This window comes from Crocuta crocuta, unplaced genomic scaffold, assembly GCF_008692635.1.
Source record: "Crocuta crocuta isolate KB4526 unplaced genomic scaffold, BGI_CrCroc_1.0 scaffold737, whole genome shotgun sequence".
NCBI lineage: Eukaryota > Metazoa > Chordata > Mammalia > Carnivora > Hyaenidae > Crocuta > Crocuta crocuta.
This window is the reverse complement of record NW_027527804.1, coordinates 1,293,538-1,315,807: the sequence shown is the minus strand read 5'-3', so window position 1 is coordinate 1,315,807 and position 22,270 is coordinate 1,293,538. Positions and strand designations below refer to the sequence as shown.

Sequence of the window (22,270 nt, the reverse complement as noted above, 5' to 3'; positions counted from 1 at the left end):
ATTGAAAAGCAATTTTGTGCTAAGCTGTGAGGTACAGACTTTTAGTTCAATGGGAGTTCAGAGAGGAGATGGTATACAAATAGGATTACTGTGGAGGTTCCTGACTGACAGGATTTGGATGCATGGGGGAAAGGCAGATGATCTTTCTGGCAGTGGAAACAATCACAGGTCATAGTCAACAACAGACCAAGGAGAAGACTCATGCCTTCCTCCTATTAGAGTAACCTCTTTGGGAGTGGGGATCCTTTCGAAAATGAGTGTGTGTGGGGGGGAGCTTTTAATTTGTGCATGATTATTCGAGGCTGCTAAGTACCTCTCATTGCCCTCATTATTTTAAATTAACTACCTGGAATGCCAAGATGTTTACCTCACATGAATACAAATGACCGATTCTATGAGTGTTCCAATATTAAAATGTGCCTTCACTTAAAGACGTTCCCTGGTAACCCAAGCTGAGCCAAATTGACTACCAGTGACTTTCCATTCCTTACCTCCTCCACAGATCTTCCCTTCTGCAAACCAGCATTTTGCATCTGCTTGAGGGGGCCTGCCACCAGGGAAGTGAATGGGGGTCCCTCTGAACCGTAGCAGCTCCGTTTCCATGTCCACAGTGTAAGTACTATAGAGTTCCCATTCTTTCCAGTTGGTGTCCAGGATTACATATTCTGCAATTCCATTTCCATCTGAATCTGTCCTTATCAACTGGTTGAATCCATAGAACCGCATGTTTCTGGAATGCTGAACCAAGCTGGCAGCACTAGCCCGTCCATTTTCTTTCATAGCATTATTCATGGCTTGTGCGATAAAGTAAATTGAATTGTAGATGGTTCCAAACAACGGTGAAACCTATTTTTAAAAATTACAATTATCTTGAGCCCTAGTCGCCCTAGAGCAATCTCAGAGTGTATTTCAAGCCTGTGTTCATTATTATGGACTGCACGTCTGAGTGGAGGAGAGCTATGAAGACCCAGAGGAAAAAAAAACAATTGTTTCTGAGGACTTGCTTGGTTTCTCCCCTGAATTTTTCTGTTTTTCTCCCCCAGGCCTTCACATCTTTAAATATATCAAATATGACAATTTTATGAGCAAACCAAGTCATACACAATATATTTTTATGCTCCTAAACTAAGAAAGTGATTTAGACTTATAAAGGGTACTAAAAACACAAGAATGGAATCAGCAGGATTCCAGAGGAATTTTACCGGGTTAATTACCAGTGCATTATGCATGGTAAAATCATTTTACTGACACTACTAGAGTGGTAGGTGTGTGTGGTAAGACTGTAAATAATGCATCTCCACAGTCCATGTCTGTGTCCTGTCTTAGTCCGAAGTGGCTATTCTCCTAGACACATGCTCCTCAGAGGAAGTGAACACTAGAATACAGTTTTAAGCACACATCCCCACATGTACACATGCAAACATGCATACTGACACATACACACCCACAAACACAGAGCCAAATTTTGCAACATATGGAAAACGTGGGTTTTTAAAAAAAATTTTTTTAAATGTTTTATTTATTTCTGAGAGAGAGAGAGAGCGTGAGCAGGGGAGGGTCAGAGAGAGAGGGAGACACAGACTCTGAAACAGGCTCCAGGCTCTGAGCTGTCAGCACAGAGCCCGATGCAGGGCTCGAACCCACGAACCGTGAGATCATGACCTGAGCCAAGTCGGACGCTTAACCTACTGAGCCACCCAGGCGCCCTGGAAAATGTGGGTTTTAATCAAGAAACCTTTTTTTTCGTGTTGGTGTCCAAAGTGGCAAAGCTTGGGTGAGAAGCAACTATAAAGCATTAAGGCTTCCACGATGGACATGACTTTGCCTGCTATATAAACATAGTAAAAGCAACAGCACTTGTGTACTATGCCCGATGCAATGATTATTAACCTAGTAAAATTTTTTTTGGAATAAACTTGTATTTTTATTCCAACAACGTAGAGAGGAAGAGAGAACAATCCCTCCCCCCTTCCTCCCCCTGCCCCACCAGGCCATGGCTTCATGGTTTTCCATAACATTTCATTTCTAGGATGGAGTTCAAGAAAGCTATGGTCATGCCATTTTACTAAGCTTCAGAGAAAGCTGATACTTGCTACTTTGGTTTCATGAGGCCTAGAAAGCTATCCTCCTGTAACAACCTTTATCTGAATAAAAGGGTTTACAATTGAGTGAATCATTTTCATGTTGGAAATACAAGTCAAGATGCAGAGAGGGATAGCAACTAGCGAGACACTGCCATGCCTTGTTAGTGTAGAGCACAGGGTTTTCAGTTACCCAAGGAGTGTCAAAAACACGAATGCCAGACCCAACCCAAACCAACAGAATGAGGCACATTAGGTATGGGACCTAGTAATCGGTATTATTAAAAGCTCCCCAGGTATTCTAATGCACACACAGGGTTTAAAACAACAATATAGAAGAAGACACATTGGCCTGTGGTCTCTTCCTAATGCCAGGATGTTGGGCAAGTCACTTAGCCCCTCTCTCTGGGCTTCAGTCTCTTTTCCTCTCTAAAATTCTAGAACCATGAATGTATAAACCTTGGATATCATCTGGTCTAGTTGTCTTTCTTTTTAGACAGGAAAGGGAGACCTAGGGTAGTTTAGTGATTTGTCCAAGTCACTCGCCTGGGCATAAAATCAGGACTATTACTCAGGTTTTCTGTTTCTTAGTTTAGCATTTTTTATTGAAATAGGTGTTACCTGTGGTCTTTTATCAGTATGAACTTCTGTGAAATTTCCCAACACCTGGTCTAGTATGGGGAGCAAATTTAGCTTGCAGACATTTTTGTTTGGACTGTCCATGGTTTTTTTCTTCATCTCTCTGATCTTTTAACATTAGAATGTTAAACAGTTCAGTCCTTAATCCTCTGCTATATCAACACTCATTCCTTTGGTGATCTGGTCTCATTGCTTTAAGTGTCACATCTATGCCATAAATCTCAGATTTATGCTTCCAGCTCAGACCTGTTTCCTCAATTCCAGACTCAAAAGTCAACTGCCCATTCTGCTATTTTTACCTGGATGTCAAATTTCAGAGTACCCACAATCGAGCTCCTGATTTTCACCTCAAGTCTTTCTGCTTCTTCTAGGAGTCTTCCCCCAATTTGTTAAAAGCTACTCCATTCTGGGGTGCCTGCGTGACTCAGTTGATTAAGCTTCCGACTTCATCTCAGGTCATGATCTCAGGGCTCATGGGTTTGAGCCCCACATTGGGCTCTGTGCTGNAAAACCTTGCTCCAGATAACAGAGCTAACTAAAGCAGAGAAATTAACACTTCGGTCTCCTATTTTTCCAATGATCTCTCTTCACTGCTCTGCCTTAACACGCACTATAGAAATAGGCATGGGGAGGGGTGCCTGGGTGGTTCAGTCAGTGAAGCATCCAACTTCAGCTCAGGTCACTATCTTGTGGTTTGTGAGTTCTAGCCCCACATTGGGGTCTGTGCTGACAGCTCAGGGCCTGGAGACTGCTTCGGATTGTGTCTCCCTCTCTCTCTACCCCTCCCCCACTCATGTTCTGTCTCTCAAAATAAATAAAAATATTTTTAAAATTTTTAAAAAAGAAATAGACGTGGGGAATGGATGGCATGTGCTGCCACCAAGGCATCCGCACTTAGCTGCCTAGCATACACCAAGGTCCCTTGAAGAGTTTTCACTAACTCTCCCTTTATGGTCCATTTAATTGTCTTTAAGATTTCTGCAAGAGCCTGCCTGTTTTCTGGGGCTTTGGTAGGTTATGACAATAAGTTAAGGCTGGAAGGTGGGGTAAAAAATAAATACTAGTAAAACAAATGAGTAAAAAAAAAAAAAAAACCCCACAGGGCAGGAGGCCCCTGAAAGCAGAGAAAATGCTAGTATTCTGTTTTGAAAGGCACAGAGCCTTCTGGGAAAGAGAGTGCATCTACCTGCAGCCAAAAGCAAAGATTGAAACTATTAAAAATAACACCCTCACCTCTGAGTTGACCCATCTCAAAGGGTTTTGAGCTGGCCAGGCTATATTGCCCTTTGTGTTCTTCGATTGACCCCTGTTAGAGCTGACTGACAGCAACTCTCCAGGATGAGTGAAACCTGAAGCCTGTTTTTCAGGAGTCTCTAGCTTCCACCATATCGCACACACGCACACACACACACACGCACCCACGCACGCACACACGCACGCACGCATGCACACAAATGCATGCCCACACACCCACAGCCAAAAAGTATGGTAGAGGGACCTGAAGCTCAAGGAAAGGGCATAGTTGTAACAGTGGCATTCGGGTGCAAAAGAACTGTGGACACCTGTGTGGCTCAGTGGGTAGAGCACCTGACTTGATTTTGGCTCAGGTCATGATCTCACAGTTCATGAGATCAAGCCCCAGGTCCGGCTCTGCATTGACAGCATGGAGCCTGCTTGGGATTCCCTCTCTCCCTTTCTCTCTGGCCCTCTCTCACTCTCTTCACCCCTCTCTCCCTGCTCGCATGCTCTCTCTCACTCTCTCTCAAAATAAATAATAGAAACTTTAGGAAAAAAAAANTGTGCTCCAGTTGGTTTGTGTTGTTTCACCCACTGTGCCCTTCAGCAGTAGAAATCGCCCCTTCCCATAAGTCAGAGGCACAGTCTATTAGCATTGGTCACGAAAGGTCTCCAGCTTCAGCTGCTGCAAATAATGAGAAAAAGAAGAGGTAGAAGGTGGGACAGGGGAAGAAAAGATACTACCCCCAGCCTCTGTCCTGGCTTCTGACTACAGCTCCAAAGAAGTAAGACAGGATTGGCAAGAGCCTCTGTCAGGCACAGGGCCATGTTGGCATTACAGCCCAGAATGGTGAAACAATTCATGACTCAGTCTTTTCTTTTTGCCTGTTGTGTAGATCTGAACCTGATCGAATGAATTATGAATGAATGAAAGACAGTAGAAACTTACCCTTGACTGTTATTCAGTAACATTAGCTGGCTCTACCGTAGGCTTTTTGGAGTTTGGTATCACAGAGAACACGGTCTGGGTCAGGAGCAGTGATTTTTGAATTTGTTCAATTTAATGGCTCATGCTGTTGTTAAGCTGACTATCATCAGTTCAGATTTACTGTGCCTTGAAAGACACAAAACTGGTTTCCAAGGCATTTTGTCTTTAGAAGCATACATTGAAACACACATGGGTTGGAAAATAGCATTTGAAGGACAAAATGGCAACGTCACTTTTTTTTACATCACTTTTGAACAAAAAGCAAGGCACATGCAGAAAACAAGAAACCAAATGGTAATTGAGTTCCTGTTATTAAAGGTAGTACCTCCAACAATGAATGATTTCAACCCTTGGATTTTGCCAAGAAATGGCTAATAACCCAATCTGTTCAATATGATACTCATGAACACATTACCTTTATTTTTTATTGAATGATGCACAAAGACAATTGTAGCCACTGCAAGCTGAAGGCAACATTTTCTGATAGCTGTCTCATGGGCCCTATCCTGGAATGCTTCTTTCAGTGCTAACCACATCCCCTTCAGCCTACCATCCCCCTTCCAGTCACCTTTATTTAAGATAATAGAAAACAATAGTTGCAGGAGCCTAAGGTCCCCCCAGAGCTTGCTGCAAAATCCAGAGGATTTCCTTTGTTTAGTCGAATAAGGCCACATTTGAAAAAATTATCCAAAACGTGTGTTCCAGCAATACGTATTTGTAGCCAATAGAATTTTACTGAACACCAGCATACAGCAAAAGTAAAGGATGCAGGCACTAAGACTTTATTTCAGAAGTCTATTTTGTGCCAAAACTTTAAGGCACAAAGAGATAATCCTTGCCCAATCATCCTGAGACTAATTTAGGAAGTTTGTCACTGGCTTCTCCCCCCACCTAATCTCTCCATTCCGATTTGTTGTTCTCTTTCCATGAGTCCTCATAGGACTCGTTACTCTAATGAGTAAATCATCAGATATGGGACACCGTGTGATTTTTTGAAAGGCTAATGTGTGGTTAAATGGTCAGGTTCCGGTAGCAGATTAGTGTTGAAATCCCAGCTCTGCCACTTGCCAGTTGTATGACCTTGGACAGGTTACCCTGAGCCTCAGTTTCATCATCCATAAAATAGAGATAATAATACCTAATTTGTAGGCTTGATCTGAGGATTTGATGAGCCCATTTATGTTAACTAGCTGGTACAGAGTAGGCACAAAATACATGATAGCTGCTATTGTTTGCATTTCAGAAGAGGAGCACATAACTCTGGTAATATCATCCTGGAAATGTAGTGTTCAAGTACCTCATTCCAGTCTTGAATTGTGACCAATAAGTAAATGTCCCAATTTTATTTAATTTTTAAAGATTTTTTTTATTTGTAAAGAAATCTCAACACCCAGTGCGGGGCTCAAACAACCCCAAGATCAAGAGTCACATGCTCCACTGACAGAGCCAGTCAGGTGCACCTAAAAGTCCCAACTTTATTTTATTTTTTTAATTTATTTATTTTGNTGGTGTTTTAAGCAGAAGAGCAGAGAGAGAGGGACAGAGAGAGAGGATCCCAAGCAGCCTCCACACTGTCAGCGGGGAACCCAATGTGGCCTTGAACTCATGAATCATGAGATCATGATGTGAGCTGAAATCAAGAGTCTGATGCTTAACAAACGGAGCCACCCGGGCACCCCAAAAAGTCCTATTTTAGACCCAGTGTTCTTAGCACCCTGAAATGATGAAACTGTTCCCCTTTATGAGGGTAGACTTCATTTCTATTTTGTTCTCTGTGATATCACCTGCAGCATGCCTAGTAATAATAAAAAGAACAACGCTAATACCACTAAGAATAAACATATTTATTGAGGGATTACTAGGTGCCAGGCAGGCTCTTTATGTGTATTAACTCATTTAATCCTCACAACAACTCTATGAGGTAAGTATGTTATTATTCCTAATTTGAAATAATGAAACGGTGGGGCACCTGGGTGGCTCATTCGGTTGGGTGTCCGATTTCAGCTCAGGTCATGATGTCACAGTCCATGGGTTTGAGCTTCACATTGGGCTCTGTGATAATAGCTCGGAGCCTTAAGCCTGCTATGAATTCTGTGTTTCCCTCTCTCTCTTCCCTTCCTCTGCTCGCACTCTGTCTCTCAAAAATAAGTAAACATTTAAAAATGAAATAAAATAAAATAATCTGAAAAGATACAGAGAACTTACATAAATATACAGCACTCTGCCTTCAAAGCCCATGCTCCTAACTACCATGTCATTATCTGAGCTTAATAAATACTTGCTAAATTAATTAGTTGACTATGGTAGATCCACCAATAACTTTTTTTGTGACTTCTTTTATCCTTCATAACTTCCTGATTACAGATAGTGAAATCAAGATTTTTTTTCTTCACTCTTCCTCCTCCCAAATATCACTCCCAAACAAGGAGAACAAGGAACAGAAACCGTAACTCTCCATATGTGTTAGTAATAGGAGACGTCTGTAACTCAGAACCACAGGATATGAAGATTGAAAGTGGTAACTGATTTAACAGAGTGGAGGGTGATTAAACCTAAGTACCCGAAGAGGGGAATATAGGTAAGCAACAAGCAGATTTTCCCCCTGAGAGTCCCAGAAAGGCTTAGGAATTAGAGGCATCAAGTACTATAGAAGTGGGAGTGAGGCACAGCTCTAAAGGAGGGACAGCTGTATGAATGGCTATATAAGGAGTAGTTCGACATCCATCATCCCCACCTCTATTGAGGAAAGCCAGATTCCTGCAGGAAACAGGTTAAATTGATTCAGAACAGTTCCAGAGCTAGGACATGTACTCCAAAGGAAGGTAGACGTTAGGTGGGCCACCAAAAACAATGATGAAGTTAATGTCTTTATACTTAATAATGAGAGTCGCAGTCTCCTTCCCCTAACATGACTCCTAGAGACAGCCAAGATTATGACTCCCAAGGAGATTGGCATATTCTTCTCTGAAGAAAGTGTAGCCCAAGAGGCAAGATCTGCATATATTGACAAACAAGCCCAGCTGGGTAGCCACTTTCTCTATATTGAAGACCACTGGCCAACAAACATGTGATGTCCATACAACTTCAACTCTTCAGCTCTGTTTAGAGCTTCATTATTTTTAAAATCTTTTTAAATATTTATTTATTTTTGAGAGAGAGACAGAGACTGAGCTTGAGCGGGGGAAGGGTAGAGAGAGAGACACACACACAGAATCTGAAGCAGGGTCGAGGCTCTGAGCTGTTAGCACAGAGCCTGATGCAGGGCTTGAACTCACAAACTGTGAGATCATGACTTGAGCTGAAGCTGGATGTTCAACCGACTGAGCCACCCAGGTGCCCCTAGAGCTTCATTCTTAAATATGGACAGCCAAGATCACCAGAGAATTAAGGAAAGCTTCCAGCATGAAATAGAAAGACCAAAACAAAGAAGCATGAAAAATTAGAAATGAAGAAAAACACAGAGAGCAGGAAAAAAAAAACAAAAAAAACTTCAAAGAAAGCACAATGAATATCTGCCAGGAAGTAAGATAAAATACTATATTTACAAAATAAAAGCAGGTTGCCATGAAAATAGAATAATCAAACAACAAAGATCAACACTTGGAAATTAACAGTTTGATAGCAAAAAGATTTTTTTTAATCAGCAAAAGAGAATGCAAAGTTGAGGCACTATTTTAGGAAGAATAACTAATAACGAAACAATGGATGATACAAGAGAAATAATTAGACAATTAAAAAATCAACCCAGACAATCCTATAAACAACTAATAGTATTTCCAGAGAGAACAAAGACAATGTTGTTAAGGAAATTATCAAATAATTAATATACAAAAATTTTCCATGTGGAATAGATTTAAAGGCCCAACAATAGATACTGCATAATATATGTCAAAGATCCAAACATCATCATGACATTTCATAACATCAAAAATAAAGTGATAATCTTAAAAGCTTCCGGGAGAGATGGGAAGTAGTGAAAACAGGTTGCATCAAAGAATCAGTAATAACAATGGCATTAGAGTTGTCAATGCCAACAATGGAAATTAGAAGACAAAATGCCATGTCCTTAAAGTGTTAAGGGATAATGATTTTTTAAAATTTTATTTATTTATTTTAAGTAATCTCTACACCCAATGTGAGGCTCAAACTCACAACCCCAAGATCAAGAGTCATATGCTCCTCCAACTGAGCCAACTAGGTGCCCCAGGGAAAATGATTTTTTAACCTAGATTTATATACTCAAACTATCAATCAATAGTGAGATTGGAATAATGACTTTCAGACATGCAAAATTTAAAAAAAATTACCTTCTGTGTACCTTTCTCACTAGAGAATGTGCTCCACCAGAACAAGACAGTAAACTAAAAAAAAGGTGGGGGGGGGAGTCACGAGATTAATGAAATAGTGGTTTCAGCACAGAAAAAAGAGAAAGGGACCTTCCAGGGTGATGAAAAGGGAGATCTTAGCATAATAATTGTGCAGAAGCTTTAGAGAGCAATAAGTTTAGATTGGAACAGGAAGACAGAGAGCCTCAGGAAAAACAAATGAAATTGAGAAAGGGTTTTAACCATGTATAAAATTTGTTCTGCAGGAATTCTACAGCTTTATCAAACAGTGTGGAAAGACTTTGAAATTCAAATTCAGGTAAACAAATTTAAAAACAAAGCAATTATTTAAAAATTTGTTAATGTTTATTCATGTTTGAGAGATGGAGAGAAACAGAGCATGAGTGAGGGAGGAGCAGAGAGAGAGGGAGACACAGAATCTGAAGCAGGCTCCAGGCTCTGAGCTGTCAGCACAGTGCCTGACACAGGGCTCAAACCCACAAACTGTGAGAGCATGACCTGAGCTGAAGTCGGATGCCTAACTGACTGAGCCACCCAGGTGCCCCCAAAATAAAGTAATTATTAACCCCAGTAAAAATCAAAAGTTACATGGGAAATGAATGAATGAATGAATGAATGAATGAATGAATGAACCTAGTATACCACACGGATCAGCAACGATTGATATTTAGATAGGTATAATATTAGAAACACCAAATATGAATTTAACTAAAAATTTTGGCAGAATTATATTGAAGGTTTGAAGGAGGGAAAGGAAGTATATAAGAGCTAAAAATCCTCAACTATAACAGAAAGTCAACAACCCAGAGGTAAATACCGGAATAAAGAGCTAAAAGACAAAAAAATGGTTGTTCCTGATGAAAGGTGGGAGGGAGCCCTAGGGACTGCTTTGTTGTTGACACAAACTTTTTAGGATTTCTTGACCTTTAAAAGTATGCGCACATATCACTTTGACAGTCTTTGTTTTTACTTTTTAAAGAAGTAAAGTCATAAATTAAAAAGATTACAAACCACTGCTATAGACAATATAGCCCATCTAGAGACATTTCAATTCCACTGGAAGTTATTGGGCAAGAGAGACATACAGCCATGTTTTTTATATATTTGTTTATTCATTTGCTAACTGTCTCTCTCACTAGAATTTAAGCCCCATAAGATCAGGAACAAGTGATGGACTAGTAAATGTTTAACTCTACGAGAAGAAAAAAAGAACCTCTTGTATTATTTACCAATTTCTGTGGTGTAAATATTCCCAATGCCTAATTTCTAGCTACCAACATGATGTCACTAAATAGAAAATTGGGAAAAGATGCACACAGTCAGCTTTTGTAAACTGGCTCCAACATACCACTGACAAAAATCTTGCTTACTGTTCTATCTGGAGTTCAACATAGTACATGGCACATGGAAGGTGCTCAGTAAATAGTTGTTGATCTTTTGAATGAACACAGGAAAAATAACAGGAACCCAGGGACAAGCAAACAATGAATTACATAATTTGATCTAAGAAAATGCCATTTGGAATTCTGAAAGCAAAATAATCTAAAAGCTGAGACTATTGAGAGATTCTCTGCCAGTAATCAGAAAACAGCAAGAGTAGGGAGCTCATGATGACTTGGATGATAAGGTCAATCTGGCCCCACGGAATAAAAAGTGGAAGGGAAGGTAGCTGTGAGCTACACATTCTGCTAGTTACTTTACACGTGTGACTTTGTTTAGTCTTTGCAATCATCCTAGAAGATGTAGATCACTAACCCATTTTATAGACGGGAAAACTGAGACTCAAAAAAGTATAATTATTTGCTCGAGAACACACAGCTAGCAAGAGTGAGAGCTGGGATTCAAACTCATGTTTGTCTAAAACCTTATCATATACTCTTTCTGTTATACTGCAGCTTTCAAAAATTTAGCAAAATAATTTAAGGAAAATGAGGTTTTGTTTATCATAAATGTGAAGATAACTGTCTCATCCTTCTATCAGTCTTTGGTTATGAAGGTATAGCCTAAGCACCTGCAAAGTGGGGGTGGAAATGCATCCAAACAAGCTATTTTATAAGATCTAGATTCTTAGTTTTAGCTCTATTTTCTTGTCTAAAGCAGAGTAGAGGCTGCCTAGCAACCAAGATAATGGCGTCTTTTTTTTTCTTTTTGCCTTAATTACCTTATGCTTTCCACAAGCTCAAAGAGATTAGATCAAATATTAAAAGAAGATCTGAGTTTCTGTATCAAAATATCTGTTCATATATATGTACAATGTGTGCACGCGCACACACACACACACACACCTTTCTCCTTCCCTCAATTTTGTGATTAAATTAAAAAGACAGTCTGTATCGACATGGTGCCATATAATCGGCTAAAAAGTACAAAAATTCACCATCTCGGGGTGCCTGGGTGGCTCAGTCGGTTAGGCATCTGACTTCAGCTCAAGTTCATGAGTTCAAGCCCTGCGTCGGGCTCTGTGTTGACATCTTGGAGCCTGGAACCTGCTTTGGGTTCTATGTCTTCCTCTTTCTGCCCCCCTGTCTTCTCTCTCTCTCTCTCTTCCAAAAATAAATAAAACATTTTTAAAAATTAAGAAAAAATTCACCATCTTTTTGCTTGCCGATAAATATATCAAACAAATGGTTTGAGCAACCATTCTTGCACAATTTGTGGGATTCTTGCAATTCTTGACTAAAGTGACCATTTGTTTTTAAATATGTGTGTCTCCTAAAAGAAGATTTATTTTAAAGATATCAGTAGCAATAACGTTCCAAATCAGTACTGTTAATATCTCTGCTACTTTTTTTTATTAGAACAAGAATCAGCAACATCTTTGTTATCAATACTTAAAGTAAACCTAAGTTTTATCTGAATCATTTGTTCAGAGAGACAAGCAGTCCACAGGATAAAAAAAATAAAGGGTGGATAAAAAGGAGAATATCATGGAGAATGTGAGTGTCAGACACAATCAGATGCCTTCTTCCCTGCTAACAGAATCTCAATTCTGTTCACATTTTTCCAGCAGCCATAGGGTCAATCATGATGGTCTTGTTCCTCTTTCTAAACTATTGATTTAGGTATGCATATGAAACACGAATGTGATCAGGAAAGTGTGGAGAGAAGTCTGCTTGAGGAGATTCTGGGAAAGATTTCCTCACTCTTAAAAAGGGGCACAAAAAAGGAACATTCCCCATTTTTATCTGTAGATAGTTCGACCTATAATATGTGATGTATGGAACTGTGGCAGCCATTATGGGACCATGAGACCAACCAAATCATGATGTCAAGATAGTACATTATGGTTCATAAAGTGGAAAGCTGAGTAGAGCCTGGTTCAATGATACCATCATTGAGCTGATGAATTAACAGACTCNGAGCTTCCATTCCTTCAAATTTTGAAAAAAAAGTTTTACTTAGGCCATTTTGTTTTGAACAGTCTATTACTTGCAGCCAGAGGCTTTGTAACTGATACAGTATGCTAGCAGATGCTAGAACTTTTCATCCTGCTTATGTGTTCTTCTAAATAGTTCTGAAAATGACTACTTTCTCCTACATCTGGCCTCCAACCTGTAACAACCCCCTCTGTATTTTTTCAAATCTAAGTGATATCTTTGGCCTCTCCATCTTCTCATATTCCTTATCTTCTTTGTATGTTTCTTCTTTGTTTTTGTTTTTGCTGTCCATTCCTTTCTCTGCTTTCTTCCCCTGTCTATTTCCTTTTGTTTTTTTTTTTTTGAGATTTTAAGTTTATTTATTTTGAGAGAGAGAGAGAGCATGCATGAGCAGCGGAGGGGCCAAAAGAGAGGGAGAGAAAGAGGATGTCAAGGAGTCTCTGCGCTGTCAGAGCCCAATGAGGGTCTTGAATTCACAAACCATGAGATCATGACGTGAGCCAAAATCAAGAGTTGGATGCTTAACCGACTGAGCCACACAGGCACCCTGGTCCCCTGTCCACTTCTTTAGCTTCCTCTAGCCCTTAAGTGTCTGTGATTTGAATATGAAATATGTTTATACATATATTCATTCATACACGTGTAAATGTTACATCTTGCATATTAGAAAGGAGGAATTCTTCCCCACTCCAAATGATTCCTTTCATACCGAGATAGCTCTCCTAGCAAAAACAACAACAACAACAACAACAAAACAATAATAACAAAACCCCACCTGAACTCTTTTTAACCCCTTACTCATTCCTTCCCACAAAGAAGGAGTGACTTAATCTGACTGGTTAATTTGGAAGGAGAACTAAGCATGTGTAGCCCAGTTTGTCCTAATATCTTTCTCATGGGACCCAGCTACCTATAGGAAACACTGCACTATGCTACTCCAGGCTGTACATTTTACAGAAGGCATGCCACATGATGCAGGAATATGTGGTGGTCCTGCCATGCTGGGGGACCAGATGGAAAAGTCTGGGTAATCCTCCGATTCAGTATTGGGAAGCTTGAATGCCTCCAAACAGAATACCACTTCTCTCAATAATAAAGTTAATATAATCTCATTATACCAGCTCTCTTGTCTTTGAATAGACTTAAAACTATTCAAGATAGTTGAACTTGTGTCAGAAGTATGACTTCTCTCTAGCCTCCTTGAACAGCACTAGTATATATGAAAGCTTTGTTTCCCTGTTCTTAAGTATATTTTATTTATTCTTCATAGCTGCATGCTGTCATTGTGGGCGGCTTGACAATAAAAAAAATTCTCTGGCATTGTGTCTTTGTTTTATAAACGTTTTCTGCAAACAAAAGGTGTTTTTAATTTGTGTGTGGCTGCCTGCTCTTGATTGGGCTTCATATGGAATAGAGGCTCTTGGTAGAAATGTTATTTAGCTTCCTGATTTTTGAGGGCCTTTGTTTATGATAACTTGTGAATCTGCACTTACTTGATCTGAGTCCAGTTTCTCAGGAACTTCACGTCTAGCTGCTGCCTCAGTATAGGCTTGGAAGAAGGTCTTTTCTTGGGACTCCACTGTAATGGTCAACACGGCATCATAAGCTTCCCGGAATTTTGGATTGTTCCTCAGGACCTGGTAGGGGGTATGCTTATAAGGTAAACTGTAGAGCAGGGCATCATAAGGAACAAAGACATAGGTTCCATCAGTCATTTTCAGATCATGAGCCCATTCCAAGAGATGCGTCTGAGTCTCTCCCCCAATCAAAGCCGAATGCATACACATGATGATCACTGAAACCAACAAAGCAGGGAGGTTATGGCAGTAATAGATTAGTAAAATATACTTCCAAAAACCACATACCAGGGGACATAACTAAATATGTTATAACCAATTGCTAAATTATTTTTATCTTATGCTGCTAAGATGATCAAGATGTTGAAGCCCTGAGCTAAGGCTTTGCTCAGGGTCTCTGGATTAGGGATAGAGACAATACAGATAGATCTGTAGCCTGCAGAGCCTAATACTAGACAGGAATAAAAACAACTATAGCAAATGAAAGGTAGCATAATGAACATAATGAAGAGACTATGGAATCAGAAGACTCAGGCTTATACCTTAACATCACTAGTTATTGTTAGCTATATACCCTTAGGTAAATCGCTTTATCTCTCCTTGCCTCATTTATAAAATGGAGATCATATATATGTACTTCATGAGGTGGTAGTGATGATTGAAGGAGCGATTCGTATAATGGGCTTAGTACATGGCACTAAAAAAATTGTAGCTATTATTATACCTAAGAATAAGAAGCCTAGAGGGAGAGGATAGGAAAGACTCTCATAGTTACTGTTGCTGTTTATTGCCCAGCTCCAGCAAACATACATTCCGATAGATTTTGCACAACTGTTCCCACCTTTACCATGGCCATTAGAGGCAGTGAATGGCACTAACTCACACTCTCCTGTAAATGCCAATAATATTGTGGGTGATATGCTCAACTTTTAAAAACCTAACTATCCTATAATTGGAATTACTTTGCACTCTTCTTTAATTCTTCCCTGACTTATGAAAGTATGTTGTTTGGCAAAGCTATGCTAGAACAGAGTGGATTAGAGGAGGCCACGGTTGAAGAATGGCAGCAAGATCATGAGACTGAAAGTCTTCTATCCAATTTCGCCCTTGGCATGCTAAATGAGTTTAGTTTAAGCCCACTTGTGCTTCAATGCCCACATCTTTAAAATGTAGATTCCAAAGCATTTCACAGGTACGTTGAGTAGTTTAATTAGATAATGCCTGGCAAGTATTCTGAGCTCCTTGCAGAAAGGCAAAGGTCCTATTACTATTGGTAAATATTAATTATACGTGCTTGCACAGAATCTTTAATCTCAGGAACCGAGCATGCTTAACTACGTTCAATGACTGGTCTTTGGCATTTACATATTTCATCATCTGTTTTCAGAAACCTTTTTTACACTGGTTAAATACCCCCAGAAATTTTCCTGTTTGACCTACAGATGATAACTTTCAGTTTTCTAAAGTGTAACTAGCAAGTTATGAAGATAATTTNTAGAAATTTATGAAGATGATTTAAATCACACACACACACACACACACACACACACACACACCATAACCTGAGTTTTCAAATGACCATTAGTTTTTTTCAATATAATTGCCCTAATTGCCCTAAGAGGTTTTACATGTATTCTGATGCTCAAATCTTTCTTCAAATATTCTGGGATATCTTTGGAGATAGTTCATGAGCCACACTAGGAATTCAGCCTCCTTTGTTCATAAGCACACATTGCATAATGGGGAAATGGAGTGCCAGAGAGGTTTGACAAGGTGAGCGCTGGATTTAAAAGGACAAACTAGGGGTGCTTGGGTGGCTCACTCAGTTAAGCGTCCGACTTCAGCTCAGGTTATGATCTCACAATGCGTGGGTTGGAGCCCCGCGTTGGGCTCTGTGCTGACAGAGAGCTCAGAGCCTGGAGCCTCTTTCAGATTCTGTGTCTCCCTCTGTCTCTGACCCTCCCCTGCTCTCTCTCTCTCTCTCTCTCTCTCTCTCTCTCAGAAATAAATAAAACATTAAAAAAATTAAATAAAAAAAGGACAAACTAGAATCAAAGACATCTAACTCCCTAAATTTGTTTTCACCATTAAACATGAATCTGTTTGGTCAGATTAGTCCAGTAACAGGTCCATTGGGGGGGAAAAATGAGTTAAGTGAGGCCTTTTAGGTAGTTGGCCAGTCTACCAGCAAGTTACTCACTATTGGCATCTTCCCTCTACAAAAACAGAGATTAGGTGACTTGACCAAGATTACCCAAAAGAGATAAAATTTCATTTACTGTATTTCAAGGAATATTAATATTACTTCACTAGATGGAATATGTTACATGGAATTAAGTGATTTGTTTTGGTTGAAATACAGCGGATACTATAACATACACTGTGTGTATTGGGTGCTGTGATGTACCACCCAGATGCACCCCCTTTGTGACTGAAGCACTTGTTCTCCCAGCTCCTGGGGCTGGGGCTTAGGAGATTATATCTAACACCTCTCTAAGAATTGCCCTCAGCTGAGAAGAGCCACACAAGGTCACAGCCACTCAGAAGTGCACTAGGGCTGGCTTGCGCTAGTTCCCAAGAGCTTGTGGTTAAATTTTCCGGGATTTTGTGCCCTTATTAGTGTCAGACTGGTAACTTGAAATTGGGCATGGTGGGAGTGATTATGGAAATCACTCCATGGAAATCAGCAAACGTTACCAATCAAGGCTATTTTCCCCTGACAAGCTGGCTGTCAAGCAATTATTATCACATTGTACCCCTCTCTGTGCCTCAGCCTGTATCCAATGACTGGTCGACATGGGGGCATAGAGGCTGACTCCTTCCTCACCTCAATTCTGGACAACTCTGAAGAGCCATCCCAGCCCAGAGTTCCCACTGGGTACTGGCTGAGGCCTTTGATGTGATGATATGACTGTTCAGTTCTCTCTGCCTCATTCTACTGCTTTCTTTCCCTCACAAGTGTTGTTCTTGAAAGCATTCCCACAATAAGCTTCCTACAGACAAATCTCCATCTGACAAGAATTTTTCCAGGGCACTCTCACTGGCGGGGAGCCCCATCCTACTCTGAACTGACTTCAATCATGGCACTTACAAGATTTATTGCCCTTATTTATTTATGTCAACTTCTACTATGAAACTGTGAGCTCCTTGAGGTCAAGGACTGTGCCTTATTTATCTCTGTATCCCGGTGCATATGAGGAACCCAATGGACATTGTTAAAGCCAACGGCTGAAAAATTCAGAGAATTTTTGGGTTCCTTGAGGTGTGAGGCATGGACATATTCAGATTGTTCCTATGGAGGAACGATTTGAAGTGATATTTGGTGGGCGGGTAAATTCTACCATTCTTGTCCTTAATGCTTAGAGTCATTAACCATGCTCAAGACCTTACCGTCTACCTTAATCTCTTGTTGTGGTATTTCTTTCATTGGCATACTAAGGACACTTCAGGCAAAGAGTCAGAATTTTTATAACTGGAAAGACTCTTTGAGACCTACTAGTTCCTCTCATTCCCCCATTATTTTTCAGATGAGAAAATGGAAGCATTGAGAGGGTATGATCACAGGCTCCTCCATTTCTTGCATGGTAAGACCTTGTCATTGAACATGACTAAAGTAGAAAGCATCAATACTGAATTCAAACAACAGCATCTTAATTTAATAGATTGAGTGCTTTGTGAACAGGGATTTGTGGATGCATCTGTTCTACATGATGGTTTTACTAAATAGCTTTATTATCTGAAAATTACATTCATTAAAATGGGATTTTACCTGTAAGTTGTTGTCAGGAAAGGATTAGTAGACAGAAACCTTAAAGTAGACAGAAACCTTAAATCCTAGACAAGGCCTGGCTCAATGAGTGATCACTGAATAATACTAATTTTTAAGTTTCCTTCCTGATTGTTAACAGTCAGACACTCTATAGCCAACACAAGGACCAGTAGATACATCCACCTGAGATACCATCTCACTAGGATATGATCTTAGCACTTTCTCTGAGCTTTCTGAGCCCCACTCAAGACATCTAGCATGTATGGGGCACCTGGATGGCTCAATTGGTTAAGCATCTGACTCTTGATTTTGGCTCAGGCCCTGATCTCACGATTTGTGAGATCAAACCCTGCATCAGGCTCTGTGCTGACAGTGTGGAACCTGCTTAGGATTCTCTCTCTCTCCCTCTCTCTCTGCTCCTCACCTCCTCCCCGTGCACTTGTGCCGTCTCTCTTTCTCTCTCTCTCTCTGTCTCTCTCAAAATAAATAAACATTTTTTTAAAAGACATCCAGCAGCTATGTCTTCATGTGGTACCTATTATGGCAGGCCATCCAGGACCATCTCTTTCATCCTCAACACTAGAAGCAAGACATGTTATGCAACTCCAGGAGAAGCCAAATACAAAGTTGCTCAACTTCTCCTTTTCTTCCCATATGGACATACTCTGTCTGATATTTCCTTGAGTGTTTCTCGAAAGGCAAAATTCACTTTTTTATTTCTCACAGATTACTGGCTATAGAGTCCTTAGTGGAGGAAACTGGGCCCACTCTCATACCTTGTGAAATGGAAATGGTTCTACTAGCTAGTGCTGAAGAAGTCCTTAGGAGTCATATTCCCATTGTGAGCCTGCAGTATTGCTCCTAACCCACAGAACCCCCCACCCCAGTTCAATGGTTCTTTATCTTCATTTTAGCCCTTTTGTGACATTTCCCATCACTGGCATTGATTTTAACCTATTTCATTTTAATTAGTGTTGAGAGAGGGGGAAGCATGCTCTGTGATTTATCCCAAGTCTCACATTCCCCCAGGAGTCAACCATCTGGCCATACAGTGAAAGAAGTACATTCAGACCCTCTTCCTCTCCACTTTCTTCCAAGGCAGTCTATAAAATGGATGCATAAGAAGAGAGAGGGAGGCTCTGGAATCTGCAGCTTTCCCAGCTCTGTCCTCCAGTGTGATTAGGTGCAGGAGGCCTTGAAAGCACAACTTAAGAACACTGCACTAGGCGATGTGTGACCATTTGTATCAACTAGGCGATGTGTGACCATTTGTATCAGCTGAAGATATCCACCCACATGCATTTTTGTCTCTCCAGAGACCACCACTTAGGTACCTGCCACCAGTGTTGAACCGGTGCAAGAAGCTCAGCATGATGGAAGACACACATTACCTTTAATGGCCATTTTGCCCACATCAGATCGTGTTTTCTCATACTTAATAAAACTGGCACTGCAAGTGCATTTATTGCCACCCAGCTTGAGATAAGTTTTTAATATTTCTCCACACCTTGCAACATACATTTTCCTCAACGCTTTTAAACTGCTGTCCAGATAAGGCCTCTTAAATGCTGGAAGCCTCTTTAGAGATTTCCTCTTGTTCTGGGTCTTCAATCATTTTATCTGATATTGAGCCAATTGATGAAAGCAAGTTGTCCTGTTACCATTTACATTACTTACATTTATCTAAACCAAATCCTATACAAAAATTCCCTAACAACACTAAGGTTCTTGGCCATAGTATTATCAGCATCACTGTTGCTATTGCTGTAGGAAAATAAGGCCAACACCTGCTACCTTGAGGCACTTAAGGGAATTCCATCAGTGAGCCCAAGAATTAAGAAAGAAAAATGGAAAAGTTGAATTATACCCCCTCCATGGCACCCAGGATCTCAAGTGACTATGCTCTAGGGACGTACCTCAAGGAGACAGGAGGCGATAGAGTTTAAGTCTTTCACGAGACCAGTGTTTCTCAAAGAGTGATCCCTGGACCAGCAAAATCAGCACCACTGTGAATTGGTTAAAAATGCAAATTCTGGGGCCCTTCTTGAGCCCCTCCTTCCTGAATCAGCAACTCTGTTGAAGGAATCATGCAATCTGTGTTTTAACAAGCCCTCCAGGGGATTCTGGTAAGCGCCAAGGTTTGAGAGGCACTGCTTCAGACCAACCTGCGTGCAGGCTTTCCCATTCACTAGTTGTGTGACATTAGGCAAGTTATTTAACCTCCTTCGGCCTCCAAAGTCTCATCCATAAAGTGTGTTAAATAATAGTTAGCCTTACTATATAGGGCTGTTGCAAGAATTGAATGAGATGGTCTACACAAAGCGCTTGCAAAATGACTAGCACACAAGAAACTCTCAGTAAAGATTAGCTATTACCAACGTTACTATTCTTTTTTTGTCTTTTTTATGTACAATAATCTTCAATAGATGGGAAGAGGCTAGCCAGGTCCCTGGCAATAACATAGTAACAAGGTATTTATTTTGGACAAAAAAGAGAAGACCACTCGGTGCCCTATTTACTAAATATCGTATTGTAATGAAGCATTCCCAATTTGAAAGGATTTAAAGGAATCCCCAACGGTTCAACAACCTGGTAAGCCCAAATTGAAAGGATTTCACAATGAGCCAAGCATTGATAGGCAAAAAGGTGAGGAAAAGAGAGGAGGGCTGGAAATAGCCATTTGAAAAGTTCTCTAAAGAGCTTTTTAGCTGGGCCTCCCGCTAGCCTTTGTGAGAATTAGCAAAAGCACCTCTTCTGGGAAATTGCCATCCAACAGGTGCTCTGCCTGGTGAGTGGATGCTCTTTTATGCCATTGGATCAAAACTTCCACCGGGGCTCGTGGTTTAAGTGGAGAATGAACTGGATTTGGGCCCTCATGCCCACTCAGCTAGATCCTCTTGTGCAGGGCACAGCCTACCTAATTACGTAGACAAACCCTGACTGCACTGACTGTAAATTGAGGCCTTTGTCTTTGATTATGATCTCTCCTATTTGATTTCGCCAGAAACAGAGGTTATTGGTAATTGCTTTGCAAGCCTAAAGGAAATGAGCTGAGAATCTGGGAGAGGGTGAATCCCCCCTTCTCTGGGCCTTCATTTACCCCATTCTTTGCTGTTAATAATGCCTACACCTACCTACTTGTTATGTGAGATCCACAGGTGTTGTAAAACTTGAAAGGAAATACCTATCTTCTGGGTAATCCTGAGGATGGAATGAGATTATCTATATGCAAATATCTTGTAAACTGTAGAGAGCTGTTCACATGTAAAGTGGCATTATGGTTGCTTTCATTGTCTCTATGGCCTCATCTAATAACACCCCTGCTGTTTCCCCTCCAAAGGGCCCACAACTTTTATTATTGTTATTATCATCTTTACTAGTAAATTTTATCATTGTCCCGGTATTGTGTAAGCACAACTTAGACCTGTTGCTGAGAAAGACATTTCTTCTGACTCCAGTAAGGTGCATACATCTTAATTGGAAACATAAATTTACAAAAACGAGAAGTGACACACCAGACAGTAGTAGACGAGCTTTCTCTCCCCATTCACATCCCCCNCAGGGGCCCACAGTGTAAGAAGTAGCCTCATGTCCAGCTGAGGTCACACGAAAAGCTCAGTGCCTTTTCAATCAAGACGGATCACAGCTATGGAATACTTTAGCAGTCTCAGTCCTACCTGATGAGAGGGGCTAGAGAATGAGCCAGAGATTTGATCTGGTATATTCTGTGCTTGATGTGTTGTAAACTTTCTTACCTCCCTGCTGTCCCAGTCTATACTCACTGGCCTCTGGCTTGGTTTCTCAGCAGATCTCCCACTTTTTTTTCCGTTTTCTTTTTTTATCTTTTTGAGAGAGAGAGGGCACAAGTGAGCGAGGGCAGAGAGAGAGAGAGAGAGAGAGAGAGAGAGAAGTGGGGCTCACCTGGGGCTCGTGCCGTGCTTACCCGATGTGGGACTCGAACTCATGAACTGTGAGATCACAACCTGAGCCAAGGTCAGATGCTTAACGACTGAGCCACCCAGGCGCCTTCGCTCTCCCACTTTCTGATGGGACAGAAGAGGTGCCCTGTACCCCCGGTAGCTTGGTTCAAGTCCTGATACTCAGTCTATTTACCCTGGATCCTGCTTCTCATGCTTCTGCTGGCTGAGACACTTCTCTCACCAGGCAACAAACCTACCTTACTTGGACTCAACTGCCCTTCTGCAACTCCTGCTGTCACGCCCCACTCGCCGCTGTGGTAGGCCTCAGATGCCTCCA

General features: G+C 40.8%; 1 protein-coding gene across 1 annotated transcript in view; it reads right to left on the bottom strand.

Moving 5' to 3' along the window:
- Positions 1-22,270, bottom strand: part of GUCY2F (guanylate cyclase 2F, retinal) — an 87,379-nt gene that overhangs the window by 62,075 nt on the left and 3,034 nt on the right. The window contains exons 2-3 of the mRNA XM_077773784.1: positions 14,161-14,462; positions 492-846 (exon numbers count right to left, since the gene is read on the bottom strand). Coding sequence (XP_077629910.1) covers positions 492-846; positions 14,161-14,462 — 657 coding nt within the window. The remainder of the gene's footprint in view (positions 1-491; positions 847-14,160; positions 14,463-22,270) is intronic.